The sequence below is a fragment of the Acinonyx jubatus genome, chromosome B1 (genome assembly GCF_027475565.1).
Source record: "Acinonyx jubatus isolate Ajub_Pintada_27869175 chromosome B1, VMU_Ajub_asm_v1.0, whole genome shotgun sequence".
NCBI classification, from domain to species: Eukaryota; Metazoa; Chordata; class Mammalia; order Carnivora; family Felidae; genus Acinonyx; species Acinonyx jubatus.
The window spans coordinates 81,156,578-81,183,001 of NC_069382.1; the positions used below are offsets into that span (position 1 = coordinate 81,156,578).

At 36.2% G+C, this 26,424-nt stretch overlaps 1 protein-coding gene across 1 annotated transcript in view; it reads right to left on the bottom strand.

Moving 5' to 3' along the window:
- Positions 1-20,432, bottom strand: part of SMARCA5 (SWI/SNF related, matrix associated, actin dependent regulator of chromatin, subfamily a, member 5) — a 37,304-nt gene extending 16,872 nt beyond the window's left edge. The window contains exons 1-10 of the mRNA XM_015081889.3: positions 20,256-20,432; positions 16,740-16,814; positions 12,845-13,011; positions 9,516-9,616; positions 7,918-8,018; positions 7,007-7,186; positions 5,721-5,876; positions 5,495-5,626; positions 3,716-3,784; positions 69-178 (exon numbers count right to left, since the gene is read on the bottom strand). Coding sequence (XP_014937375.2) covers positions 69-178; positions 3,716-3,784; positions 5,495-5,626; positions 5,721-5,876; positions 7,007-7,186; positions 7,918-8,018; positions 9,516-9,616; positions 12,845-13,011; positions 16,740-16,814; positions 20,256-20,432 — 1,268 coding nt within the window. The remainder of the gene's footprint in view (positions 1-68; positions 179-3,715; positions 3,785-5,494; positions 5,627-5,720; positions 5,877-7,006; positions 7,187-7,917; positions 8,019-9,515; positions 9,617-12,844; positions 13,012-16,739; positions 16,815-20,255) is intronic.
- Positions 20,433-26,424: the final 5,992 nt, after the last annotated feature.

The following is a 26,424-nucleotide window of genomic DNA, read 5'->3' on the forward strand; positions in this document are numbered from 1 at the left end:
GAAAACAAGGTACAAACAAAAGTTAGTGAAGAATCAATAGTGATTTCAAAACATCTAAGAACACATACCATTCCCTTTGCATTTTGCTGAGACCCACATAGATTTTTACTTCCTTCTTTGGAGGCAAACTCTTTTCAACGTCAGCTTTAATTCGACGAAGGAGGAATGGACGCAAAACCTTTCAGATCAAAAAGAAATGGAGATGACCTTATTTATAAGTATTATTTCAGGATCTCAAGATTGTTTATTACATGGAAATTTATCTATTTTTTAGGACTTCTCCCTTCTAAATATGTAATTTCTTATTACCAAATTCCTAAAGGGTAATACAAGATCATTACTTATTCAACACATACAATGAATATATACTTGCCATATTGTCACAAAATACTGAAAACATTTAAGTATTGATGCTTTCAATAGTCACTGACTTTCAGGTTTAAAACTAGTCATAGTACTCCCTTATCTGTGTATTAACCACAGTCTGGAAGCAGATGATCCTCCTCCTAACATATCATAAGGTCAGTAGTAGCCTAACCCTATAGCACAATGCCTAATGTCCTTCATTTCACTTCATCTCATCATGTAGGCATTTTTATCATCTTATCACAACAATACAGTAAGGTATTTTGAGAGACCATATTTATACAACTTATGTTACAGAATATTTACAATTATCCTATTTTATAATTACTGCTGTTAATCTCTTACCTTGACTAATTTATGAATTGAACTATCACAGGTATGTATGTATAAAAACAAACCCGTATGTATGGGGTTTGGTACTATCTGTGGTTTCAGGCATCCACTGGGAATCTTGGAACATATCACCTGCAGACAAGAGGTGGTGGGGAAGGAGGGGGAGGGACGGGATGGGACAGGACTACTGTACTTGCAGGTAGTTTGTCCAACAGTACTTAAAGCCATGCTCACATTTATATGTTTTTATGGTTACAGTTTTTAAGTTTACCACCCTTTTGGTGGGTGGGCAGATGGGTGAAATAGATGATGGGGATTAAGGAGTGCACTTATGATAAGCACTGGTGATGTACTGAATTGTTGGATCACTATACTGTACACCCAAAACTAATATAACACTGTATGGTACACTATACTATACCATTAAAATAAAAACTTAGTAAAAAAAATTTTACTACCGTATTTTTTACAGAAGTAGACCATACATAAAGTACACAAATCATGACTATACAATTGAATAAATTTTAATCAAGTAAACATACCCATGTAACCAATTACCACCTAGATAAAAATAGAATACTGCAGAAATCCCTCTTACAACCATCCCAGTCACTATTCTTTTTTGTCCCCAAGGGTAAACAATAATCTTATTATTTTAACATCCTAGATTAGTTTTGCCTGTTATTTTTAACTTTACCCACATATATACAGTATATCTGTATTTTTATACATTTTATCTCATTTCTTTTATTCAGCATGTTCGTAAACCTACCTATGTTATATTGTATGTAGTTCATTTTCATGAAATTTAAAACATCTACAAAACTAAAGATTTTTTATCTTCCTATGTTCTATTTATACTAGCCTATAAAAATATGTAACAAATTAAAAACTGGTGAAAGAATCAGCAACACTTCTCTAATATCATCATGTAAGGAAGCTAGTATAGTCTTAGCTGACAGCCAGCACCAACTGCCAGACATGTTAGTGAAGACCTTCAGCCCCACTGGCCCTTTTCTAGAATTGTCCAGGTAAACGCAGCTGGACAAATCCAGGTAAAACCAGCAAAGAAACCACTCAGCCAACCCATAAATTCTGGAGTTACTAAAATATATACCATTAAGGGTTTTTTTTTGGGGGGGGGGGGAGGATGTTAGGAGTATTTTGCAATCATAGGTAACTAATACATCAAGTAAGAAAAATCTCATTTCTAAGTATACCTATGCTGACTCTGAATATCCTCTTTCATCATGAGACCACAGGAACTACAGTGGGAACTTCAAGACAGAGTACAGAAAGGTAGCTACCAGGCCCCAACTTGGTAAGCATCTTCATACTACTCTGAACAAAACAGAGATGCCAAAAGTGGATGGTTTTGTTATGTGGACTGTTTTAGTTTGCTTTATGTACATGTACCTATTTATTAAAGCAAAGTCTACATATATACCCCACACTCCTAGTAAGTAAATCTAAATTGGGTGCTTACATGCTTAAATGCCACCTAAATTGAAACAAAGAGATCTAGGAGATTATCACCTTCAAATACTTAATATAATTAAATTTCAGTACATGAGAATTTTAAAACACATAATTTATACAGAAACAAGTATTTGAACATTCATAAACTTAATTATTCCTCTGTTCAAATATCCACTATGAATGAGGCACTGTGCTGGAGATACAAATGTAAGACATGTTTCCTGACTTTGTGTTTACAATGCACAGCAGGAAAAACATTTGTAGATTAAACATTTCAAAACTCTATGCAAAGTCCTATTCTAGTTAGAATGCCATGATTATTAAAGATGGGATACAAAGAAATTTCTAGGCTGGCCTTGTCCTGGGTATTCAGTGGAAAAGGCGACATTACCACTGAGTGCTGGACTAGGTAGGGAAAGAGGGGGAGAGTAGGAAAGGGGACACTAGATGTAGCAGAAAGGATAGGCAAAGACAAAGAAACTGCCATTAGCACAATGTTTACAGAAAATTGACAGTGGGGTCAGGAATTCTAACAAATTAAATTGATGTAAGAAGCGTAACAGAAGTTAGAGAATGTCAGAAAAGTTAAATCATGGGGGTTGGGGAGGAGAGCTGCCCACACCCCGCCAGGGGGCACCTACAATGCCCAGCAACACGTTTGGTTGTCACAAATGGGGACATGCTATTGGCATATAGTGGATGGAAGTGTCAAAAATGCTATTAAACAGGAAAACCACCTAAAACTATCTAGACCAAAATGTCAATATGAGTTGAGAACCCATGAGTTAGGTCATGAAAGGCCTTGTATGCCATGTTTACAAGGTCTGGCTTTATTCTGCTCGACACACTATTTTAATCTGGGTTCTATTTGAGAAATTACCTACCAACTTTCACTTGTGAACCTTCATGAAGAAGGAACAAAGCTACATATCAAAACAAAAAATTACCAACTCTGCTCACAATGCACTATTAGTGGTTGCTTATACAGTCAATGGATTTAAAAACAAAAGACTGACCCCCTTAGCCTTTGAGAACCACATGTCTTAAATTCAGATTACTTTTGCATTTATTAAATTAGGATTTCATCCTAGGTTCTAACATTAAAAGCACCATACCTCACCCTGCTCCCCCTTACTGTAAGATCAAATGGTTAAGTGATAGGATTCAAATAGATCTGATTCTGCAGCACACCTGGGCGGCTCACCTGGTTAAGCAACCAACTCTTAATTTCAGCTCAGGTCATGATCTCACGATTTGTGAGATTGAGCCCGCATCGGGCTCTATGCTGTGGGTGCGGAGCCTGCTTGAGATTCTTTCTCTCTCCCTCTCTCTCTGCCCCAGCCCCACTGGGTGTGTCTCTCTCTCAAAAATAAAGAAATAAACTTAAAAAAAAAAATAAAAATAAAAATAAAAACAAATAGATCTGATTCTGGTCACTATGTTTTATTGGTTAACAGAAAAATAATCCACTAATTTAAACCTCTCTACTCATGTTTCCCATTAGAAATATGCTTTAACCTTATTCCAAAATACTTACCATATGAAGCCTCTCAACCAGCTTTTGATCCCCAAGGCAATTGTTTGTATCAAACCATGAATCAAAGTCCTAGATTAACAAACCAAAAATATATTAAGATCAGAAATATTAACTACCAGTATTAACTACAAATACCCTATTTATGCTAGAGATAACAATGATTTCTAGAATTAATTGAGTATTTGAGTTGTAGATTGCAAAAAATCATTTGGTTCAATCCCATACATTTCACGTGTCACTGTTAGCAATTAATTTTAGAACTACTTTGAGAATCAGATTACTTCCTAAACAATTTTCTCAAAAACAAAGATGACAAGTTTCACAATGAAAAAAACAATAGTTGGAAGAGAAATTCTGTAGAATTAGAGAATTAATATTCTTGAAAAATATCTTTCTTTAGAAAAGCTTAAAAATTAAAATCACTTTATTTTGTTCTCTAACGCTACTCAGACTACTCAAACACAAAGTTTGCAGAATAGTCAATTTTAACTAAATTAATTTAAATTACCAACATTTCATTAGTATTTGGGTAGGATCTGAAAAAGGGTAACATTTCCATATTCTTACCTCTTTAGCATATCTGGTATATATTTGTGCTCTGTTAGTAAGCATAATCTTAGAATTAACGGTGTTAACTACAAGAAAACTTTAACTTATTGCTAAACAAAGTATCAATGCACTAAGAAAAAGAAATGATCTCAAACAAAAGCGTCTAAATACATAAAAGCAGAACTAAAGTATTTTTCTGAGTTAAATGTCTTCCAAGAACACAAATTTCTCTATTCTTTTAAAATGATCCTTAACACAACAATCCAAAATTATCCCTTTTGGAACTTGATTGAGTTCTTCAAAGCCACACACACACACACGCACACACGCACACGCTCGCACGCACGCTCTCTGTATCTCTTGCTCTCCCCAGCCATGGAAACAAAGTTAAAAAATGAACAAATGAACTCTGGTTCAGCAAAACACTGAAATTACAAACGGTATAGACTTTCAATATACATATTATATTCTTAGGTACAGCCAACAGTTTGAGTACCTAATCATTTTTATGAGTGCAAATAATCTATTAAAAGGTAACGTTTAGGTTCAATGTTTGTCAGACCATAAAAAAAGATGGCTAGACAGGTTTTACCGAATTTGAAGACAATCTTGGGAAGAGTACATTTATGGGACTTAAAACACAAGCAATGTGAAGCTCACAAATTCGCCTGGGGTATAACCTGAGCGGTACTTAAGAACACAGGCAGTCCACCGACAGCCGCTGAAATTCAGGCCGTGAATACCTGTTTGGTATATGAATCTATGATATTCCAGAGGGGGAAAACAATGGTTTGTAAAATGATATTTGTCTGGGTGGCTCCGTTGGTTGAGCATGAGACTTCAGCTTAAGTCATGATGTCACTGTTTGTGTGTTTGAGCCCCACATAGGGCTCTGTGCTGACAGTTGGGAGCCTGGAGTCTGTTTCAGATTCTGTGTCTCCCTCTCTCTCTCTGCCCTTCCCCAGCTCGTGTTCTCTCTCTCTCCCTCCCTCCCTCAAAAATAAATAAACTTTGAAAAAAGAAGTTAAAAAAAAGAAAAAGAAACCCAAAGACACAAACAAGTAAACTCTCAGGAGGCATAGAAAAAATTTGGTAGGTTATACCAGGCCATATAAAAGATGAAAAATTAACAATTATCTCATGCAGGGCTGAAAGGTCAATTTTATTATAAAAATGTATAGCACTAAACAAAAACATTAACATTCCAACCAAATGGTAAGACATACTTACGTCTGCTGAATTAAAGACATCTGGCAACAAAAAATTAAGAAGTGACCAGAGCTCGTGCAAGTTGTTTTGAAGAGGTGTTCCAGTTAATAATAGTCGATTTGTAGTCTTGAATTCCCTCACTATTTCTGACAACTAAAAGAACCAAATTCATCATTAGAAGATTCTACATATTGATCAAATTCTAAATGAAGATACAAATGATTTTCATTTCCAAATACCAAATTACCTTGGATTTTTCATTTTTGATCCTGTGAGCTTCATCTATAACTAAGTATCTCCAATTAAATTTTTTGAAAACAGACTTCTCTTTTATAAGCATTTCGTAAGATGTTACACATACATCCCATTCTCCTGGTAATAAAACATCTCTGACAAAAGCAGCCTGTGCAGCAAGAGAAAAAAATTACATCAGGCAGAAATAAACTATACATTAAATTTATTGATGACAAGTAATCTAATACATAAAAGAGGGTAGAAATATTAAAAAGAGATAGTTACCTATAGTATGAAAGCATCCAGAAATGGCTCAAACTAACTTCATTAATCATTTTCACTAATCATTTTTAAGTGTCAGAGCCATTTAGTAAAAAAATAATTGACGAACTGATCAGTGCAAAATTCAATAAACTAAATAACTCTTAAATGTCTTTTTTCATTTCCAACAGGTGCTAAAATTCTTAGGAGAGACAGGTTTAGGCAAAGGAGTGTATGGTTTGTGCCATAAAGTGAAGACTCAAGGATGGTTTGCAGTAACCATTTTCACTCCTTTCATATTTACAATCTATTAAGGCTTTGCTATTGTAAGTCTTATTTTACAAGAAAGTAAAGCAAGAAGTGGTTTAAACTGGGCTCCAAAACATAAAAAGGAATTTGGTAACTTAAAATACCCAAAATATCTATACAAGGAGAAAAAGAAATCTAGAATCATCACTGATTGCTAAATGAAGAGGAAACAAAATTAAGTACATTTACTTTTAACATAGTACACTTTAAAATCTGAACTTTATATTCTCAAAAGTATCATTATTTCCTTCCAAAAAATTTCAACTAACCAACATTTTAACTTATTTCAATAAATACCACACCAGCTAACCAAAATACTGTGATTGGCTCAATCCATCTTTAAAAAATACCGTGACTATTAATTACCATTATGCATATCAATCTAAACAAAATCTGGCTCCTCAAATTTCCAACCACTTCTCAAACTCAAAACTTCTTTAAACAAGGATTGTGCTTCTAGAATGAGAACATGCCCTTTGATTTTATACAACCAATCTCAAAATAAAAGAAACTATATTCATATGGCATCATACAGTCTACAACTCCTTTTCCCCAGTAGGATTCTTGACCACCAAGATAATATGACATCTGTAAATTATGAATATTTGTGAAGACCCAAGTTTACTATTGGACTCCTTCTCTTTTAACCTCTTCTAGTTACCCCCCTCCCCTAAACCTAAATTCAAATTGTTTTAATATCAAAAATGTAAAGGAACATGAAAAGCTTACTCTTTGTTCTTTATCTCCTATCAAGCAAACAGATCTAAGTGTTGGTACCCATCTCTTGAATTCACTCATCCAGTTGTGTAATGTAGACTTAGGAACCAAAACCATATGAGGACCGGGAATGTTTCTATAGTGTTTCATGTACCCAAGAAGAGAAATTGTTTGAAGAGTCTTTCCCAAGCCCTGAAAGAGTAACCACAAAGCAATGAAAAACAAAAACAAAGTAGACATCCATATTTGTATTTCCCGACATACAAAAATATTCAAAAGCAAAGCTGTGTTTGTAATAACTAACAAATTGCAAGCACATGATATGTGTCAAGCTCAGCAGTGTTGTTTTTTAATCTTCAGAGGTCTATAAGGAGGTACTACTACCATGCCCATAAGGCCCAGAAGTTTAAGTGACTTTCCCAAAGTCGCATAGCGGGGCTAGAAGACCCATTTCTTTTGACTCCATGCAATTAAGTGTTTTAGCACTATCGCTGTATGGAAATTTTGAAACATTTCACTACATAACTAATAAGTAGTAAACGAGGTAAATGTTTTGAGACAGAATTATACAAGCTGCCACATTGAGAAAATATTCATTGATGAGAAATCAATGAGCCTACTTGTGTTTTACAGAAGTGGAGGGAAACAGCCAAAACATTTTATTACAAAAGTCTGTCAAAAACATGTTTCTCAAAATGTATTACTTTTAAATTTATTACACTTTTATAAATAATAATTTCTCACAACTGAAGTATAGATTCTGCTTCTGCAACTAAAGCAAGTCTGACAGAGTTTAGTTTGCTAACAGTTCTAGATTGTAATCAACAAAAATTATGTTCTACTGTCTTAACTTGTATAAATTTCATGGTACAAAGGATTTAATTACAAAAATATGGCCTTCTAAAAAACTATGAAACACATACCATTTCATCTGCAAGGATACCATTGATGCCATTCTCATACAAAGAAATGAGCCAATTCAATCCTCGGACCTGATAATCTCTCAGTTTACCCCATTTTACATCTGAGAATAAGAGAGAAAACACAATGCACATTTTAAAGACACAAGAAATAAAGAAAGGCTGTCCCTTTCATCTGATACTTGGGTTTAACTTGGACTTGCACAGGTTTACTCTGTGACTTTCCTGTCTTCAATTTGCAAGTCATTGGAAGCAACCACTGTGATCTGGAGCCGAGAAGGAGCGGACGGATAAGGAGAATAACCAAGTGCAAAAAACATGACTGCAAAGCATCAGATTACCTACCCCAATCACTCAGTTCTTACGTTACCAATATATATTGGTACTAGAGACTCTCTTTGCTCTTTATATCCTTTTTTTAATGTTATCACAAATGTTTTTAAACCAAGTGTTTTCACCTTCCATGATAACCCATAGACATTCTCTGGGGATTTAGTTTTCCTCCTAACAAAGGGGAAATAAGACAAGATATACAGAAATTGTTTTTCCTTTACCTTTTATAAGTTACTTTTTTAACAGGCTCAAAAGAGACAATATCTCTTCTGGGGTTTACTACACATTTCCCACCCCAGAAAAATTACTAAGTATATACATCATAATCCCCAGATTTTTTTTTTAAATATGCACATCTATACCCTATCGTCTTTCAAAAACCACTGCTTTCTGGGAAAACTAGCTACAATGTAGAAATGTGAGAAAGAAACAACCCAAATAATTCAAATTTCCTTCTCCCTTTGCACCAAACACCTGGCTCTATTTTCTAACTTCATGAAAAGAAATGAAAACTGGGTATTCCACAGCCAAAAAACCCTGAAAATACATACTTTAAACAGATTGCTGAATTTCTAACCAGATCCTGTCTTGTCTGAAGTTCAACTTGCTAAGAGTTAAAATTACAGTTAATTTAAATAACAAGTCCAAACTGTAGGTCCTATAGTGACCTTTATAAAGTTTTGCTGTTGGTTAACAACCATTATGACCACACAAACAAGTTATCCAGTAGTAAGAGAAAGGAGATCAGGAAAAAAAACAAAAAAACCCCAAAAAACTATAGGCTTCAGTAAAGACAAACATGCCACCAGACAAAATTATACATATGTAAAACTTAAATCTGGTTAACCAGGTTTTCTTTAGGAAAACCATTAAAAAACAAATGTTTCAGAAAAAAATTTAAAACTAACTTAATACAAAATCCTGAGATCAGTTAACCCAAGTGTTCATGAAGTGCTTTTCTTTACACATTAAGTTTTCTTATCTGGGGCAAAAACAAGGCAAAATCCATTTCTAGTTTTACACATACATTCAGGCAACAACAAACACAATGGCATTTTATGCCCCTTTGAAATACAGCATCGCTATTAATATGCTACCACTCCCATCCAAAAAAAATCTGAAATTTATTTCACATTCAATAAATTTCAAAAGATTACTAAAAATTCCCTTTATAAATTACAATCAAAACAAATCCAAAACATTAACCAAAGAATGTTTCAAAGGGGATTCTGGAAAAAATCAAGTAGTTATAAATATGTATAACATACATGATGGAGAGTCTTCAAATCTAGTGCAAACATTGGTTGCTTTAGAGCTTTCGGTTAAGAGTTCTTCATCCTCCTCTTGCTCAGTTCTACGATGTCGGTAGCTGTCAAGTTCATGATAAAATCAACTGATTAGCACTTTAGTTTTAACTACCAGCTACTATTTCAACATAATAGTCAAGTGGCTGACCAAGATTCCACAATAATTTTTAAGAGGCATTTACATTAAGACCAGAAAAGTGGAACAATAGATATTAGTAAATTTAAACCTGAAATATTTTACATGGCTTTCTAAAATACATATAATGCAATTATTACAACAGTGTAACACCTGAAGTAATGTGGTAATCTCATTTCAAGGAACTACGCAGTCAGAAAAATTTCATAATTTGTAGTTTGAAGTTATATTTTAAAGTATTTCCACCAGGAAAAAGAAAAAAAAAAAAGCTCCAGAAATCACATTTTAAAAACTACAACTTTCAAAAGGATAAGATTGTGCCATCTGAGACAATATGGTTGGACCTAGAGGGTATTATGTTAAGTGAAATAAGACTGAGAAAGACAAGTACCATATAACTTCACTCATAAATGAAACCTAAAAAAATAAATAAGAAATAAACAAAAAGCAAAATCAGAACTGTAAATACAGAGAACTGAGTTGCCAGAGGAAAAAAGGGTGGGGCAGTGGACAAAATGGGTGAATGGGAGAGACATATAGGCCTCCAGTTATGCTGTGAGTAGGTCACAGAATGAAAAAGCAGAGCACAGGAACACAATCAATAATATTGTAACAGTGATGCAATGGAACCGATGGTAACTATACTTATGGGGAACACAGCATAATGTATAAATCTGTCCAATCATTAAGCTGTACACCCAAAACTAATGTCAACTGTATGTCAACTATACTCAAAAATAAAAATTAAAAATATAACTGTGACTTTCACTGTGATAATAATATAGCATAATGTATAGAGAGTTGTGGAATCACTGTTGCACACCTGAAAGTAATGTAACATTGTATGTCAACTATGCCATTAAAAATAAATATACTTAAATCTACAACTTTCAGCAAAAGCTGCAGAATATGCAGAACAGAAATTTAGTGCTTAAGCAATGACTCTTCATCCAAGATTTCATCAGAACTACTCAAAGCCTATTACAAATGCCCAGATTCTACATCCCAAGAGAATCAGATACAGCCCCTTAAAAACTAATTTTCGGCAGTTTTAATATTGCCAAATTTCTTAATCTCTAAAGGGCTCAGGTTAGAAGTACTTCAATTCTCCAATTCTGAAGCTTCCAATTTTGAACCTTCATACTTCCAACAAATATTTTCATTTAAGTTAGAAAACAGTAGATTATGCCACTCTTGTAATTTCTAAATCTAAGTGATAGTTTGATCTGTACCAAAACTACATGCTTGAAAGAAGAGGATAATTAGCCTTCTCAGAAGAATTCTTCAGAAACTCAGACCAAGGCAGTAAATATATGCAAGAATATTCTTGTTTCATGTGCTTCAAAGTAGAATGTCTTAGTTATTTTTCATACTTCTCCTCCTTTTAGCCCTATAAATCTTAATACAAAGATCTACCCTCAATTCCAATTTATTCTCCATAAACTAGGAAAGAACTTTTTTTTTAAACGTTTATTTTGAGAGAGAGAAAGGGGAGGGGCAGAGAGAGGGAGAGAGAGAATCCCAAGCAGGCTCTGCTGTCAACACAGGGCACTGCATCGATCTCAGGAACTGGTTCGTAAGATCATGACCTGAGCCAAAATCAAGAGTCAGATGCTTAACTGACTGAGCCATCCAGGCACTTCCAACTAAGAAAGAACTTTAACTTTCTTTTCTTATTTTTTTTTTTAAATAAAATCTCCTCACAGGCTATTATCAAGATGATTGATTATTATGGTCATAAAACTGAAGATAAAGGCTAGAATGTGCTTATTACTTCAAATTGAGGGTTAACTGAACATAACTGTGGATGATGGATTAAAATAAATAAATATATATATATATATATATATATATATATATATACACACACACACATCCTTATACTTAAGGCCAGTACCATCACCCTAATTAGTTCACATAAGCTAAATTTCCATTTAAGACAGTCTAAAGGTTAAAGAAGAAATGTGCTAAACCAAGACTCCTTGTCCCCAATAACACTAGTAAGACCAAGCTAAACAATATATATTTACTATAGAATACCTTTATGTTATATAATCTTAATACAAGTGTTTCTTTCCATCACGTATTAACTACACTATAAAATACCCATTATAGTAGTTCACATTTCCAGAGCACGACATCTGATGCTATTTAAATAGCTGAAACTTCTCAAGTCAGAACAATTTAAATACAACACCTGAAGTACAAGGGTCTCTTATAAAGTTTCATAAGTATTAAAACAAAAGCACTCTGATTACACACAATGGGTAAGAAGATAGATTAGATGACTGGAATATCCAAGTAAGATTAAGGTATTATGCTTATGCTTTTGACCATAATCCCTTCAAGATATAGCTCACACTTACGTGTTTCTGTAAATTGTGTGGTAAACTTAATGTTATTGGTGAGTTTGTAATTTCCTCTTTTAAGTGTATGTATTTACTGATTATTTTTCATTTTTCACCTTGGGAATTACATGGTCATTCCAGAGAACTGAGATTGCCCTAAATCTATTAATATTAAATCTATTAGTTATTACTAATTAAACATCCTGATTATCCAACCAGCACAAAAATTCCAAGGCAGTATTTATAAACCAAACATGTTAAGAGGTATTTTACACATTTTAAACAACCACCTAAGAGCAGGATACAATCTGGCACTTCCATTTACAGAAGGACAACTAAGTATAATAAAAAATTTTAAACAAACTGCTGTGTTATAAATCATCACTATATTCCATACACAAGCACAGACTTCAGACAAAAGCAATCCACTTGATGCATGTTTGAGGATTATGACTAGGGCCTATCCCAAATCAGACTGAAAGTCAAGCTTGGACTATTCTAATTACTTCTAAGGGATGTTAAACAGGTTGCTTACACTCTGCATTTGTTTTCTCTCCAAGGAATGGATGACATCTGAATTCCACAAACAGTATAATGCTGTAACAGCTAAGGCATTATGCATTATTCTTAATTATTTATACACGTATGGCTACATCTTATCAAGCCAACAACTGGGGCCAAATAAGTAACAGCCCTAAAACAATTTTCTTAATGAAGTAAATTCTTAATGAAGTGATTTTAATGTTTCTAATAAAGATTATCAAAAATAAGTTTGTTTCAACTATGAAATACAAACTCTTACTCACTCGCCAACTGATAGCAAGTTTTGTTTCTCATCCTTTTTTATTCGTGGGCGCCCTGGTTTCATCTTCAAAGGTGAGGTTGGAGTCTTCTGAGCAGCAGGCTGAATGAAATGTGCAAACAGTTCTGTCTGCTTTAATAAATACTCAAATCTATTTGCTCGGTCGGTTTGCTGCAAAAAGTTTTTAAGACACATTTTATCAGAATATTAATACAACTTCAGAAATCAAAGCTTCAACATTCCCCTATACAATAAACTCAGCAAAAAGGAACTACTGAGACATACAACATAGATGAGTTTCAAAAGCATTATAGCTTATATATATACACACACACAAAAAAGCATTATACTAAGTGAAAGAAGACAAACACAGACTGTGTACTATGATTTTACTTACACGAAATTATAGCTAGAGATAGAAAGCTCATCTGGAGTGTTCAAGGGGATAAGGACAAGAGCTCATTTTGGGCGGGATAATAAAAATGTCCTACATCATGACTATAAGGTGGCTAACTAATTGCATAAATTTGCCAAACCTCATTAACTTAAAATTAAAACTGTTGTGTGTCAATTATACAGCAATTTGGCTGACCAAAAAACATTAAAAAATTAAAACAGTTTTCAAAGAAGTGAATTTATTCAGAAATGGAAAAAAAATGTGTTGGTCATTCATCAGTTAAGCTGTGCCAAATTTTAAAAAGGCATCAGGTTGAAATACATCTATTAAGGTGCTCCTGACCAGGGGCGCTTGGGTGGCTCAGTCGGTTGAGCACCTGACTTCGACTCAGGTCATAATCTCACGGTTCGTGAGTTCAAGCCCCGCGTCGGGCTCTGTGCTGACAGCTCAGAGTCTGGAGCCTGCTTCCGATTCTGTGTCTCCTTCTCTCTCTGCCCCTCCTCCATCCATGCTCTGTCTCTCTCTCAAAAACAAATAAAACATTAAAAAAGAAATAAAGAAAGAAAGAAAATGTTTAAGGTGCTCCTGACTGGCTCAGTCAGTAGAGCACGAGGCTCTTAATCTCAGGGTCATGAGTTCGAGCCCTATGCTGGGTGGGCACAGAGCTTACTTTAAAACAAAAACTATTAAGTTCATGAAATACTCACTAACCCAATGCAGTTATTAATACTATTTCTTCCTTTCATTTCTAACACCTGCCATTTGAAATCTTCTCTATTACCACACTAAGAGAATGGAAGAATTTCAACCAAAAAAACTTAAGATCACTGAAATCAGCATACTTCTCTCCATGATAATTTCCTATAGAAGACAAGCTTCAGTTTTTTGTTTTTGAAAATTACAAACTATTTTATAATTTTAAGCTTACTTATTTTGAGAGAGAGAGAGCATGCACAAGAGAGCATGCAAGGGGGGAGGGGGCAGAGAGAGATAGAGGAGACCGAGAATCCCCACCAGACTCTGCACTGTCAGCCTAGAGCCCGATGTGGGGTTCGATCTCACAAACCATGAGATCATGACCTGAGCTGAAATCAAGAGTCAGATGTTTAACTGACGGAGCCACCCAGGTACCCTATGAAGATTAAAAATTATTTTAAAGTACTGATAATATACTTATGTGTATTTTACAGTATTTCATTTCTTTATATGTATATAATAAAAAAGACAAGCAACTAGCAGATGTTGGGCCTGAAAAAAATCTATTCACTTATTGTAATTATATTTGGAATCAAGATAAATTAAGCTATGGAAATTAATTCAGATAGGTCAGAGCTAGACATTTTAAGGGAAGTGCTATTCTGCAGTATTTAAAAATCACTAAGTAGTCTTCACTTCTTCCAAAGTTTTCAATCAACATTATCTTCTTAAATAGCTTTTCAATTCAGCAACTACTTTTGTGTATCTACCAGAAAAGGCACATTTGTTCATCAAATTCCAGTATCAAAAATAAACGTAAGGCATTATTTAAGATGGTCAGAAGGTAAATGCTTGGAAAATAAAGCAGGATAAAAGGAACTGGGAATGGCACTAAAATTTTAACGGGGATGACCAGAAAAGTCCTAAGACATGATGTTTCAACAGAGAAGAGGGTCCCCTCCACCCCCATTCTTAGATCTTATCACATATCTCTAATGCTCAAAAACCTTAATGGCTCTAGATGTCTTAAGATTTTCAAAGTGCTTCACAACCCATCAGAGCAAAAATATCCAAAACTTGATCTGCATGATCAAGTTTTGAAACTACAGCCTTAAGGAATTAAGTACAGAGTTCACCATAGTTCTACACATGATCAATGACTTCAAAATTCTCACTACTCATTCATTCAAGTAGTAGTAGGATTATAAACTAGTTGCAAAGAACCAAGGAGGAGTTCAGAACAACATTTACAGAATAATTATGGCAAATATTGAGGGAAAAACAGGCAAAGACCTTGGTTGTGAATGAAAATATTAACATAAAATGATGTGAGATCTTAAAGGGAAAAAACAGATCCTTAAAAAGTAAAAATAGAGTAAGATTAGGAACCTGAAGGACATGAATCATAAAATCAAATGGAAGATTAAAATCAATAGCTTTAAACCAGTTTCTCTCTCTGAAACAAAAGGAAATGACACAGGGTAGCAGAGGCCATACATGTTTGGAAATAGGAAATAAACTGAAGAAAAGCCTGTAATTCTTTGTGGAGGAAGACTGAAAATAAGGCTGTGGCAGAAATGGAATAGAAAGTTTAACCAGAATAGTAAGTAAAGTTTTAAAATGGCTAAATGGGATTGTTGAGCAATAAATACCGAAAGCCTGAGAGTAAAAACCATAAATTTATTTTGGTACCAATCAGCACTATTATTCAGTTTTCTCAAGTAGTATTCAGTATCCTTGGTTCAAGAATAAAGCGTGGATACTGAGACTTACTTACCTATAGTTAGGAGCTAGCAGATGACAGGGGAGCTTGATTTAAAAAAGAAAATGTTAGTCAAGACCATGATGTTGAAAAAGGAAATGATTAGGAGACTGAAAAATTTGGAAAAATGTATGAAGAGATCTGGAAGAGGCCCGATCATAAGAAAGGAAGCAAACACAGAAGCCAACGAAATAACCCATGAAACAGAAGAAAAATGAATTAGGGCAATAAGGGAAAAAGAGAAGTATTTATGATGTTTAACTTGCAAGATTATTAAAATTATGAAGTACTGCTATAGACAGCTTGGGTATATATTAAGAGGAACTGTCATTGATTGAGGTAACACTAAGTATATGTGTGAGGCACAGAATAAATTCAATTTTGGATATTCCTAAGTAAGAGGTACCAAAGGGACTTAAATGTCCAACAAAAAATGAAAATACAATGGTTGGAAGCATCTGGGCTAGAGGTAAATATTGAGAAGAATTCAGTTTAAAGAAAACCAATGATGAGGTCGCCTGACTGGCTCAGTTAATACAGCATTTGATACCTGATCTTGGGGTTGTGAGTTCAAGCCCCACATTGGATGCAGAGATTACCTAGAAATAAAACCTAAGAAAAGAAAAGAAAAGAAAAGAAAAGAAAAGAAAAGAAAAGAAAAGAAAAGAAAAGAAAAGAAAAGAAAAGAAAAGACCAATGACAAGGATCGAACTATTCAAGAAGAAATATTAGAGTACAATGGTAAATAGATGCAGAATACACACATCTTGAATTACTACTTCTCTGGTCTTTTACTCTCCCCACTCTCTGATACTAAATCATAAAATAAAGGGAGATAAAATAACCCAAATATTTATATGATATTATTTTGTGTGTTTATGTAGTACTTCTATATTTGTATAGAAGTACTTTACGTATGCAAACAACAAAAGTTACAGTATCCTGTATCTGTACCTCAACTATAAAAATTAAATGCAGAAATTTGGTCCATTCAGTCACTTAATTTAAGTAATTATAGACTCTATTCATATACCTAGAGCATACCATTTTTTCTTCGTAAGTGGGATCTGGTTCTTGGATTTCTTTTTGCTTTCCAGGAGATGCATCATCAAATACTTCCTGGTAGGAAAGAAAAATCATGGATTGTTCTTCAAAAATAGTCAACACATCATTATTAAACTAATTTCTGCTGAAAACACATTCTAAGTAATACATTTCTACTGCAAACTTGCTAGATACTCAAATGGCTGTTATCTAACCTGATAGGATATCTTGATGAAATTAAACGCCATGATGAAAACAACCTATTTAACCCAAATATGTAAACTACATGGCTACTGGCCAAGATTTAAACAACACAAGACTATTAATCTACATCATCCTAGAATAAAAGAATAACTTTCAACAAATCTGTCTCTTTTTTTACTCAATAATTATGAAACCAAATTAAATAGTATATACTATGAAGAAATCATGTTCCTTTTTAATTATAAAACTGCAGTATCTACCTTGCTTGTATGTAACTATAAACCTGAAATACAGCATCATTAGTCATGCTGATTTCCATCTTCTGGAAAAATATAAAAAAACTTCATGCATCCTAAATCAAATACTCTTTAACAATCTGATTCCTAAATTGGTAGTAAATATCCTATCTTGTGAATTTATTCACCCTGACATTCAAAATGCCACAAACAAAAAACAGCAACCACTATACTGCAAAGTTCCACTCACCTATCAAAACAGCAACTAAGAATAGTTGGTAAAAGAATAATTTTCATTAACAATGTACAAATCTGGGCTTGGTACTATGTATTATAATAAAGCTACCTGTGATTAAAAAATTGGGAGGGCTGGAGGTGGCAGAGTAGTAAAGAGGTCAAATGACCTAAATTCTAGTCTAACTTCATTGCTAAGAGCTTTAGGTACCTGTGTAACCGTAACTTATGCTCATCACAAATCTCTGGTTTCCACAAGTAAAAAGGATAAAGCCACCTGTAAGCCTACTTCACAAAATAGTATTGGATGTCATGAAAGGCCAAATACACCCTAAAAAAATAAAATGTGGTTTCCAATAGTAGTCATTATTTCTTCCATAGTTAAAAAAAAAAGGGGGGGGGGATTTGGACTCCAAGACTCTTGAGGTCACATGACACACATACACAGTGTGTCTATCTGCCTAGTCTGTCGGCATTTAGTGTACCTATCTATCAATCAGTCTAGTCAATAGCGAAAAAAGGCAAAGACAGGCTCAATCTACAACTCCAAAAAGATCATAATAAACAAAAACTGGAATTACTCCCTGACTTATCAGTATCCAAGCAAAAATGAAAACTTAACTGAATACATGTGAAAGCTAGCTAACATTTCTGGGAAGATCAGCCTTGTCAAAAAAAGTTCGTGAATGCAAGATTTCATTTGTTTTCTAATTTTGAAAAACACCCACCTTAAATTCTACTTTCAAACAAGAAAAAGGCATTTAAGACTGCCAAATATATTACATATTTTTGCTCAAATCTGTTTTTTACCAGGGAACTTCAGTGACTTCCAAATTCAGTTCAGAAAAGACTGAAAGTACATTTACTTAAAAAAAATTTTTTAATCACACTATAACATGCAGAGAAAAAAAATCCAGGGTAAAATTAGTCAGTGAAGAAACTTATGAAAGATGAAATTACTAATGTTCCTGTACTGAGAAGGTTAAAATAACTGTCATTCTTTAAGAAATGAAATTGTCAAACATCCTTCTTGAAAGAATAGGAGAGTAAAATATGTGGGAAATGGATCAGTTTCAGAGCCAGACCTGGGTTCTACCACAGGTTCTACTTATCAGAAGACTAATTTCCTCAAAGAGCAAATAAAAATACCCTGGACTTCATTTGGTACTGGCTATCAAACACGAATGTCCATACTTAAATTCCACTTTAGTTTAAAAACAGCAAATAAAAGCCAAATTAGGCTTTATTACTCTTTCTGATATCTAAATAACATCTCTAGTGAGACACTGGTTGTTATTCCAAAATTTGAATGGAGACTCTTTTGAGAAGCTTACAGAAACTATGGACAGCACTGTGCAGAGAATTGTCCATTTACACACAACTGCTTTCAGTGCGACGGATCTTCAAACCCCCACACCATGGAGCTGGAATCCAAGTTAAACAGCCCTAGTAATCCGAAGAACCACTTTAAACCTTAAGTAAGAAAAGTAAGGCAACACTAGTGAGGAATTTGAAACAGATCTAAAATCACTTGAAAGTACAGGATATCAATGTTCTATTGCACCAAAACCTACCCTCACCACTAAAAGTTCGCTCATAAACTATTAACATGTTACTTCACTCTAGATTAGACCTTGGGTGCCCAAATAGAACTCTGCTGTGCCAAAAACGCTTCAATAGTAAACTGCACTTCCATTTACTGACTTGTTAATACTGCATAAAAGATCATTTTTTTTAGAGCAGTATTACCTTCACCCCTTGTATCTTAAGGATGGAAAAATCCCAGAAATCTTTGGGCTACGACTTTAAAATATCTCAAAACCGATCGAAGGCCAGGAATAAAATTTGGAAGGAGCAAGCAATCACTTTGTTCCCAGACATCGCACAGTCTTGGAGCATACCCAAGAGACCCGCCTGGCAACTCCCCAAACTTTCCACCCCCGCAGCACTGTCACCATACCCTGGCCAACCCCAGTCCTTAAAGCAGGCTCGGCAGCGAGCGGTACCAATTTTCAAAAAATAAAAAAATAAGTGAATAAAAAAGGCCAAGGCCTCAAAAAAGGAATTGCGCTGGACTGAAAGCTAACCGCCCCAGATTCATCAATTCATCCATCCTCCCATCCATCCCCCGACTCAAAATTAAATGGGCGTCCACGACGGCTGCTGCTACCTCGGTCGCTTCCCTCCCAAAGGAACAGTGCTTGGGAGGAGCCTCCGTTCCCTTCACAGGAGCAGCTGCGCCCCGCTTATCCCCACTGCGCACTCGGCCATCCAGCTCTAGCCATTGTTTCTGCCCAGAACAGATACCGCCCCCACAAGGACCGGGATTAAGAAAAGGAGGCCTGAATCCTCGGATGCGCAGCTTTTAAATGCCTTCCCCACCCGGTGCATCCTTCCCTGACTACTAAGGGGCATCTCCCTCGCCCATCCCGCAAGTTTAGTGGAAACTAAAACCAAGAATCGGATGGGCCAGGGAATTATGGGAGTCTACCGGGAAAAAACAAAAAAAACAAAAAAACAAAAAACCAAAAACGGGTAGATCCCTCTCTGCCTCAGTAATCACTAACATCTGTTTAATAAAAGGGTTCGAGGATTTGGCAAGGTTCGCTAAAGAGATAAGTAATGTAAATGTGAAATGCCAGAAATCCATAGGAGTCGGCGTGGGTAGGTTAAGCACAAGGGCGCAAGGGTGAAAGAATCATTCCGGTTCCAAAGGGTCTGAGGCCGAGTTTGAGTGCCGAAGGGGTGGAGTACTGCTCTGCGTCTGAGCACTAAAATCTGGGCGAGGGAACCAGCTCCTCGCCCCCCTGCACGCTCTCCCCGCGCCACAAGCCACCCTCACCTCCATCTCGGAGTCCGCGGGGCCGGAGCTAGCCGCAGAGGGAGCCGCCTGGGCCGCGACACCCTCGGGGCCGCCTTTGTTGCTGCTGTTGCTCACGCTGCCGGCGGCCGAGACTGCTGGCTTGGAAGGCGCGCTCTCGGGAGGCGGGGGTGGTGGAGGCTCGGCCGCGGACGACATGATGTTCCGTCTGCGTCACCCGCTGCTGCCAGAGGCCCGGCAGAGATGAGGAGGCCTAGGCCTGGGTGGCTACGTCGCAACGAGCTGACGGAAGTGCGAGAGGACCACCCGAATGCGCCCCTGCGCCGCGGCTCAGCTAAGAGCCTAAGCCCTGCCCAGCAGCCTCCCGGTCTCGTCTTCCTCCTCTTCCGCGGGGCTCGGGATTCGACCGGCGCTTACCTCACGGCGGGAATCACGTCGACGAGAGTGGGCGGGGCCACCTGGGTCACCGAGGTCAGGGAAGGCGGGTTAATTTACGGGAGGGCGGAGGGTTGGGTAAGGGGAAAGGAAAGCGAAAGAGACCGACGCGAGGAACTAGTTTCGCCGCCTCCTTTTCTTCCTCTGGTAGAAATCATCTATCTCGCCAGCATCCAGGACAACTACCTACGCCACCGACTTTCAACCCTCGCGAGATTAATAGTTGGCTAATTGACTCGGTTCTGAGTGCGCTTGCGCGGTCTCCTCTCCTCACCCTTGGCCACGCCCTCTCTGGGCCCCCAGCAGGCTCTAGGACGAGGAGTGGGCGGGGCCCCGAGGGAGAGCTTGGGGACGTAGCTTTGTGCGTCGGCTCCCCGGCGTGACGTGAACGCAGTTCCTAACGGCTGTCCTCATCTGCCCTGTCTTCTGGGCCTGGCCGGGGGTCGGTGTCACCCCCTGAAAACTTGCCCAGGTTTTGCGGCGTCTGTTGAAACGTGGAGGCCTGTGCTGACTTTAACACTTGTACCGCCTCCGCTTATGGCATGACACCGTAGTGTTGACGTTATGGTTATCCCAAGTGACATCTTGTTTGTTTTCTCAGGAAAGTTGTCCGTTAGTGTGATTTTTTTTTTTTTTGGTCTTCCCATGTTAGCTGTATCAGTCATTTCTAAATTTCTTCTACTTCGGTACATTGCCTCCAAATTTACATGCTAAAAGTAAGCAAACTGTGCACGCAGCCTTCTGAGTGAGAAACATGAGTAATCAAGGAAGAGAGGTGGTGGGTTGTATTGTTCCTCAACCACCAAATACTTAATAAAAAATACATTCTTTTCTCATTAAGAAATGTTGCAAGTAATCACTGTTTTGTACACTACCTTAGGCTCTCAACACAGCCTAAGGGTCTTAGTGCATCCATCCAGTACAGATTTTAAGCACACTGTATTCTATTTGATAACAAATCTGCATATTACAGTAAATTATTACTTGCACTGCACAAGGTTTTATTCATTTTTGCATCCCCCTGTCAAGTATTCCATCAGTGAATGGAGGAGACCTGCTTTTCAAGAATTAAGGTTTTAGCTAACTGGTTAATTATGTTAAATTTCACACACGAAGGACCTCCTTAGAATGCAAAGACTACAAACTTTTAACTAAATGATAATTCTTTGAGATCTAGAAAATGTCCACCAGTCCCTTAGAAATGCTATTTCTAAGACTGTGAAAAACTGCCTAAGGATATATGACAGAAATACCTGCAATGACATTCAACATAGTCTTCACATATAATTACATAAAGCTAGCAATAGGCTGAATTCAACATTGAACTGTTTTTAAAACTATGCTGTACACCCACAAAGTTAATCATTTAGCAATTATAAACATAGAAGAATGTTTATTACATGGTGTTAATTGAAAAAAATTTAACAGTTCAAAAATATAGATAAAAATTGGAAGGATATACATCAAAGTATTGAAAGTATTGCTGGTGTATATTTCCTAAGTCTTCTTTGTTTGTATTTTTTATTTTTCTAAAATGGGTTTCTATATTATTATACTGAGAAAACTTATTTTTAATATTAAAAAATGTTCTTTGGGGTGCCTAGGTGGCTCAGGCAGTTGAGCATCCAACTCTTGATCTCAGCTCAGGTCATGATCCCAGAGTCATGGGATTGAGCCCCAAGTCAGGAGCCTGCTTAAGATTCTCCTCTCTCTCTCTCTCTCTCTCTCTCTCTCTCTCTCTCTCCTCTCTTCTCTCTCTCTCTGTCCCTTTGCTCCTTTCCCCTGGTTGTGCACTCTTGCTCTCGCTACAATAATTTTTTTTTAATTTTTTAAAATGTTCTTTTACCTAAAAAGATTTGGGTGGAAGAGTAAAAGGTAGTAGTGTTTAGGGTGGTACCTGACATATAGACATGCAACAAGTAGTTATTGACAAAAATTTATTTAGTATTGTTAAGTAGGATGAATATAACATTTGTTTAGTATTCAGTATATTTCTCTACTCTATAGTGATGGTAAATATCTTGGGTCCTGGTTTGAAAACTCTAAAAATTATATACTGAAGTATATAAATGGAAGGTTCCTAAGCCAGACAACTGTTTAAGGAAAGCAGTAAATAGCAAGAAAAGCAATAAACAAAATTTCCTTTAAAATGACAATTGTATTTTAACATGTGCATTTATACTGTGAGTTTCTCATATGAACATATGAAAGCTACATAAGAATCTTAAGAATTGTAGAGGAAAGATACTTAGAAGAAAGGAGGAAGAGAAGACAGAACGTTTAAATCCACTAATCTAACATTAGGGACAGAGAAATTTTGAGCAGGATCTAGAAGCAGAGAGAAAGAGGAGAGAGAAGCTGCAGAAAACACAGGATGCCTGGACACTGTCCCTATAGGGACATTAGCTAAGTTAGGCATATAGTATTTATCTGGTGGCCAAATCACAAAGACCTATTTTTCTTCCAAGACTAGTAGGTTAAAGTAATAGCTAGTTCTGGAACTGATAGTATAACATGGATTAGTATAGTGGTAGGAAGGTAACTGGGGAGTCAGGCCAACATAGATTCCAATGCAGGCTCAAGAACTTAGTAGCAGCATGAATGCCCTCAAGTTATCTTTCAACGTCTTTGAAATCAGTCTTCTCATCTTTTTATTATTATCTCAACTTTACATTGGGGTAATATTCTTGCAATGACATCATAAAATTAAAGAGATAGTGTGTGTAATGTGTTTAATACAGTGCCTGACATGGAGTGAGCTCTGTGTTCAAGTGTTAGGTATTCAAATCCTGAAGAATCATAAGCCAAAGCATCAGTCCAGTTGGAGGTATGGTAATCTAATTTTTTTAATAAGAGGAAGGGAAGATGAATCATGTCAAGAAAATTCCAGAAAAAAAAAAAAATGCTGCTTTGACCATGTTCCCAGAAATAGAATGTCATAATGTGAAAACATGTCAGTGTTCTATCTCAAATATGCAAATATATATTGTTTACACCTAAAATTTCCTCCGTTAGATTTAGTGTACCCGAACAGCATGCTCTGTGCTGGAGAGTAGAACAAAGAGATGTTGCCAGAGGACAAAAGATTCTCAAGAGCCAGGACTCAACATTTTGGCCTTGAATGATAACAGAAAGGAGTTACATTTATCAAGGACAAAGTAGGAATGCTGAGCCTCTTTTCGTCACATACTTATTTTATTTTGTGAAAGTCTAAGAAAATAAAGTCTTACTACATGACAATAATAAAACAGTATTGATTGAGTTTGTATCTGTGGAGATTTCCAACACAAGATACCAATGATCACATCTTCTATGTATCTTTTTTCAGAATTCTCTTACATGGGTCATTTGCCATGTAAGAACATTTTGATTAAACAAAAACATTAGCTCAGCTCTAAATAAAAAGATAAATAAGGTTTAAGTATATTTTCCTCATATTTGGTTACAAACACACAGTGGGTGACTTTGTATCCATTAGGTGTTTATACATATATTTATGTGATCATTTAAAGTTACCTTTTCCTTACTGTATACAAGTTAAAAATTCAAGTTCCCTGCACATTTTTTCCTACTTGTGAAAAATATTTTCTTCTTTATTGAATTTGCTCTAGGTAAAATACTCCTAGGAAGCTAAATATAATCCAAAGTTAAATTTTAACTACTACCACTCCTGAAATATTTTCAAAAGAATTAACTATGGTCAAAACTATGGTTAAGAAATTTGGGATACCTTTGCTCAAAATACTGAAAGTAATGGAAAAAGATATGCTTCCAACATTATTCAAAAGAAAGCAAGAGTGGCTACATCATTATCAAGTAAAGCAGACTTCAGAGCAAAGAAAATTACAAAGAGAGTGTCAATCTACCAAGAAGTGTCAATCTACCAAGAAAATACAACGATTGTAAATATGTATGCATGAAACGACACAGCAAAATATGGAAAGCAAAAACTGACAGAACTGAAATAAAAAATAACAAATCCACAATTATAAGTGAAGACTACAGCATCTCTCAATAAGTGGTAGAACAATTAGGCAGTGGGGCACTTGGGTGGCTCAGTTGGTTAAGCATCCAACTCTTGATTTCCGCTCAGGTCATGATCTCACAGTTGGTTTGTGGACCCAAGCCCTTTGTAGGGCCTCCTACTGACAGCCCAGAGCCTGCTTGGGATTGTCCTTCTCCCTCTCTTTCTGCCCCTCCCCCACTCCTGTGCACATTCTCTCTCTCTCTCTCTCTCTCTCTCTCTCTCTCTCTCTCTCTCTTTTAAAATAAATAAACTTTGGGGCGCCTGGGTGGCGCAGTCGGTTAAGCGTCCGACTTCAGCCAGGTCACGATCTCGCGGACCGTGAGTTCGAGCCCCGCGTCAGGCTCTGGGCTGATGGCTCAGAGCCTGGAGCCTGTTTCCGATTCTGTGTCTCCCTCTCTCTCTGCCCCTCCCCCGTTCATGCTCTGTCTCTCTCTGTCCCAAAAATAAATAAACGTTGAAAAAAAAATTTTTAAATAAATAAACTTTAAAAAAGTGTTAAAAAAAAAAAAAAAAAAAAGAACAACCAGGCAGCAAAACAGCAAGGATATAGAAGAGCTCAACAACACTGCCAACCAGCAGAATCTACCTGAACAACACACTTCTAAGTAATCCATGGGTCTCAGAGGAGGGCTTAAGAGAAAAAGTAAATTGATATGAATGAAAATATAATATTTCAAAGTTTGTGGAACACAGATGAAGTGATGAGAGGGAAATTATAGTACTAAATACTTATATTCAAGAAAAGGGAATAGTCTCAAATCTAAGCTTCCTTCTCTTGGGGCACCTGGGTGGTTCAGTCAGTTAAGCGTCCAACTTCAGCTCAGGTCACGATCTCAGGGTTTGTGAGTTCAAGTCCCACGTCAGGCTCTGTGCTGTCAGCTCAGAGCCTGGAGCCCACTTCAGATTCTGTGTCTCTCTCTCTGCCCCTTCCCTGCTCATTCCCTGTCTCTGTCTCTGTCTCTGTCTCTCTCTCAAAAATAAACATTAAAAAAAATGTTTAAGCTTCCATCTCAAAAACCTAGAAAAACAGGAGCAAAGTAAATCCAAAGTAAGCAAAAGGAAGGAAGTAATAAAGGCAGAAGCAGACATTGATGAAATTAAATCATAAAAACGTAAATAAAATAAAATGAAACAAAGAACGGGTTCTTTGAACAGAAAAAAAATGACAGTTTCTAGGAAAACTGACAAAGTACACAAATCACCAATGTTAAGAATGAAACAGAACTTACTTATTGCTACAGATTCTGAAGACATCAAAAGGATAACAAGGGACTACCACAAACATAAATTTGACAACTTAAATTAAATAAACCATTTTCTTGAAAAATTCAAGCTACCATGATTCAGACAATATGAAATTGGCAATTTGAATAGCACTATAAATATTTAGGAAATAAAATTTATAACTTAATAATTTCCCAACAGAAATCTCCAGACTCAGATAGTATCCTGGAGAATTCCACCAAATATTTTTGCACAATTTTGTACCAATTCTACACAATCTCCTTCAGAAAATAGAAGAGGGTACACTACCCAATTCATTTTATGACACTACTATAATAACCCTGATACCAAATCAAAGACACTATTAAAAAGAAAAGAAATATCACTGATGCATATAGACACAAAAATGCTTACCAAATATTAGCAAATACAGTTATGCAATATATAAAAAAAATTGTGCACCCTGACCAAGTAGAATGTATTCCAGAGATGCAAGACTGGTTT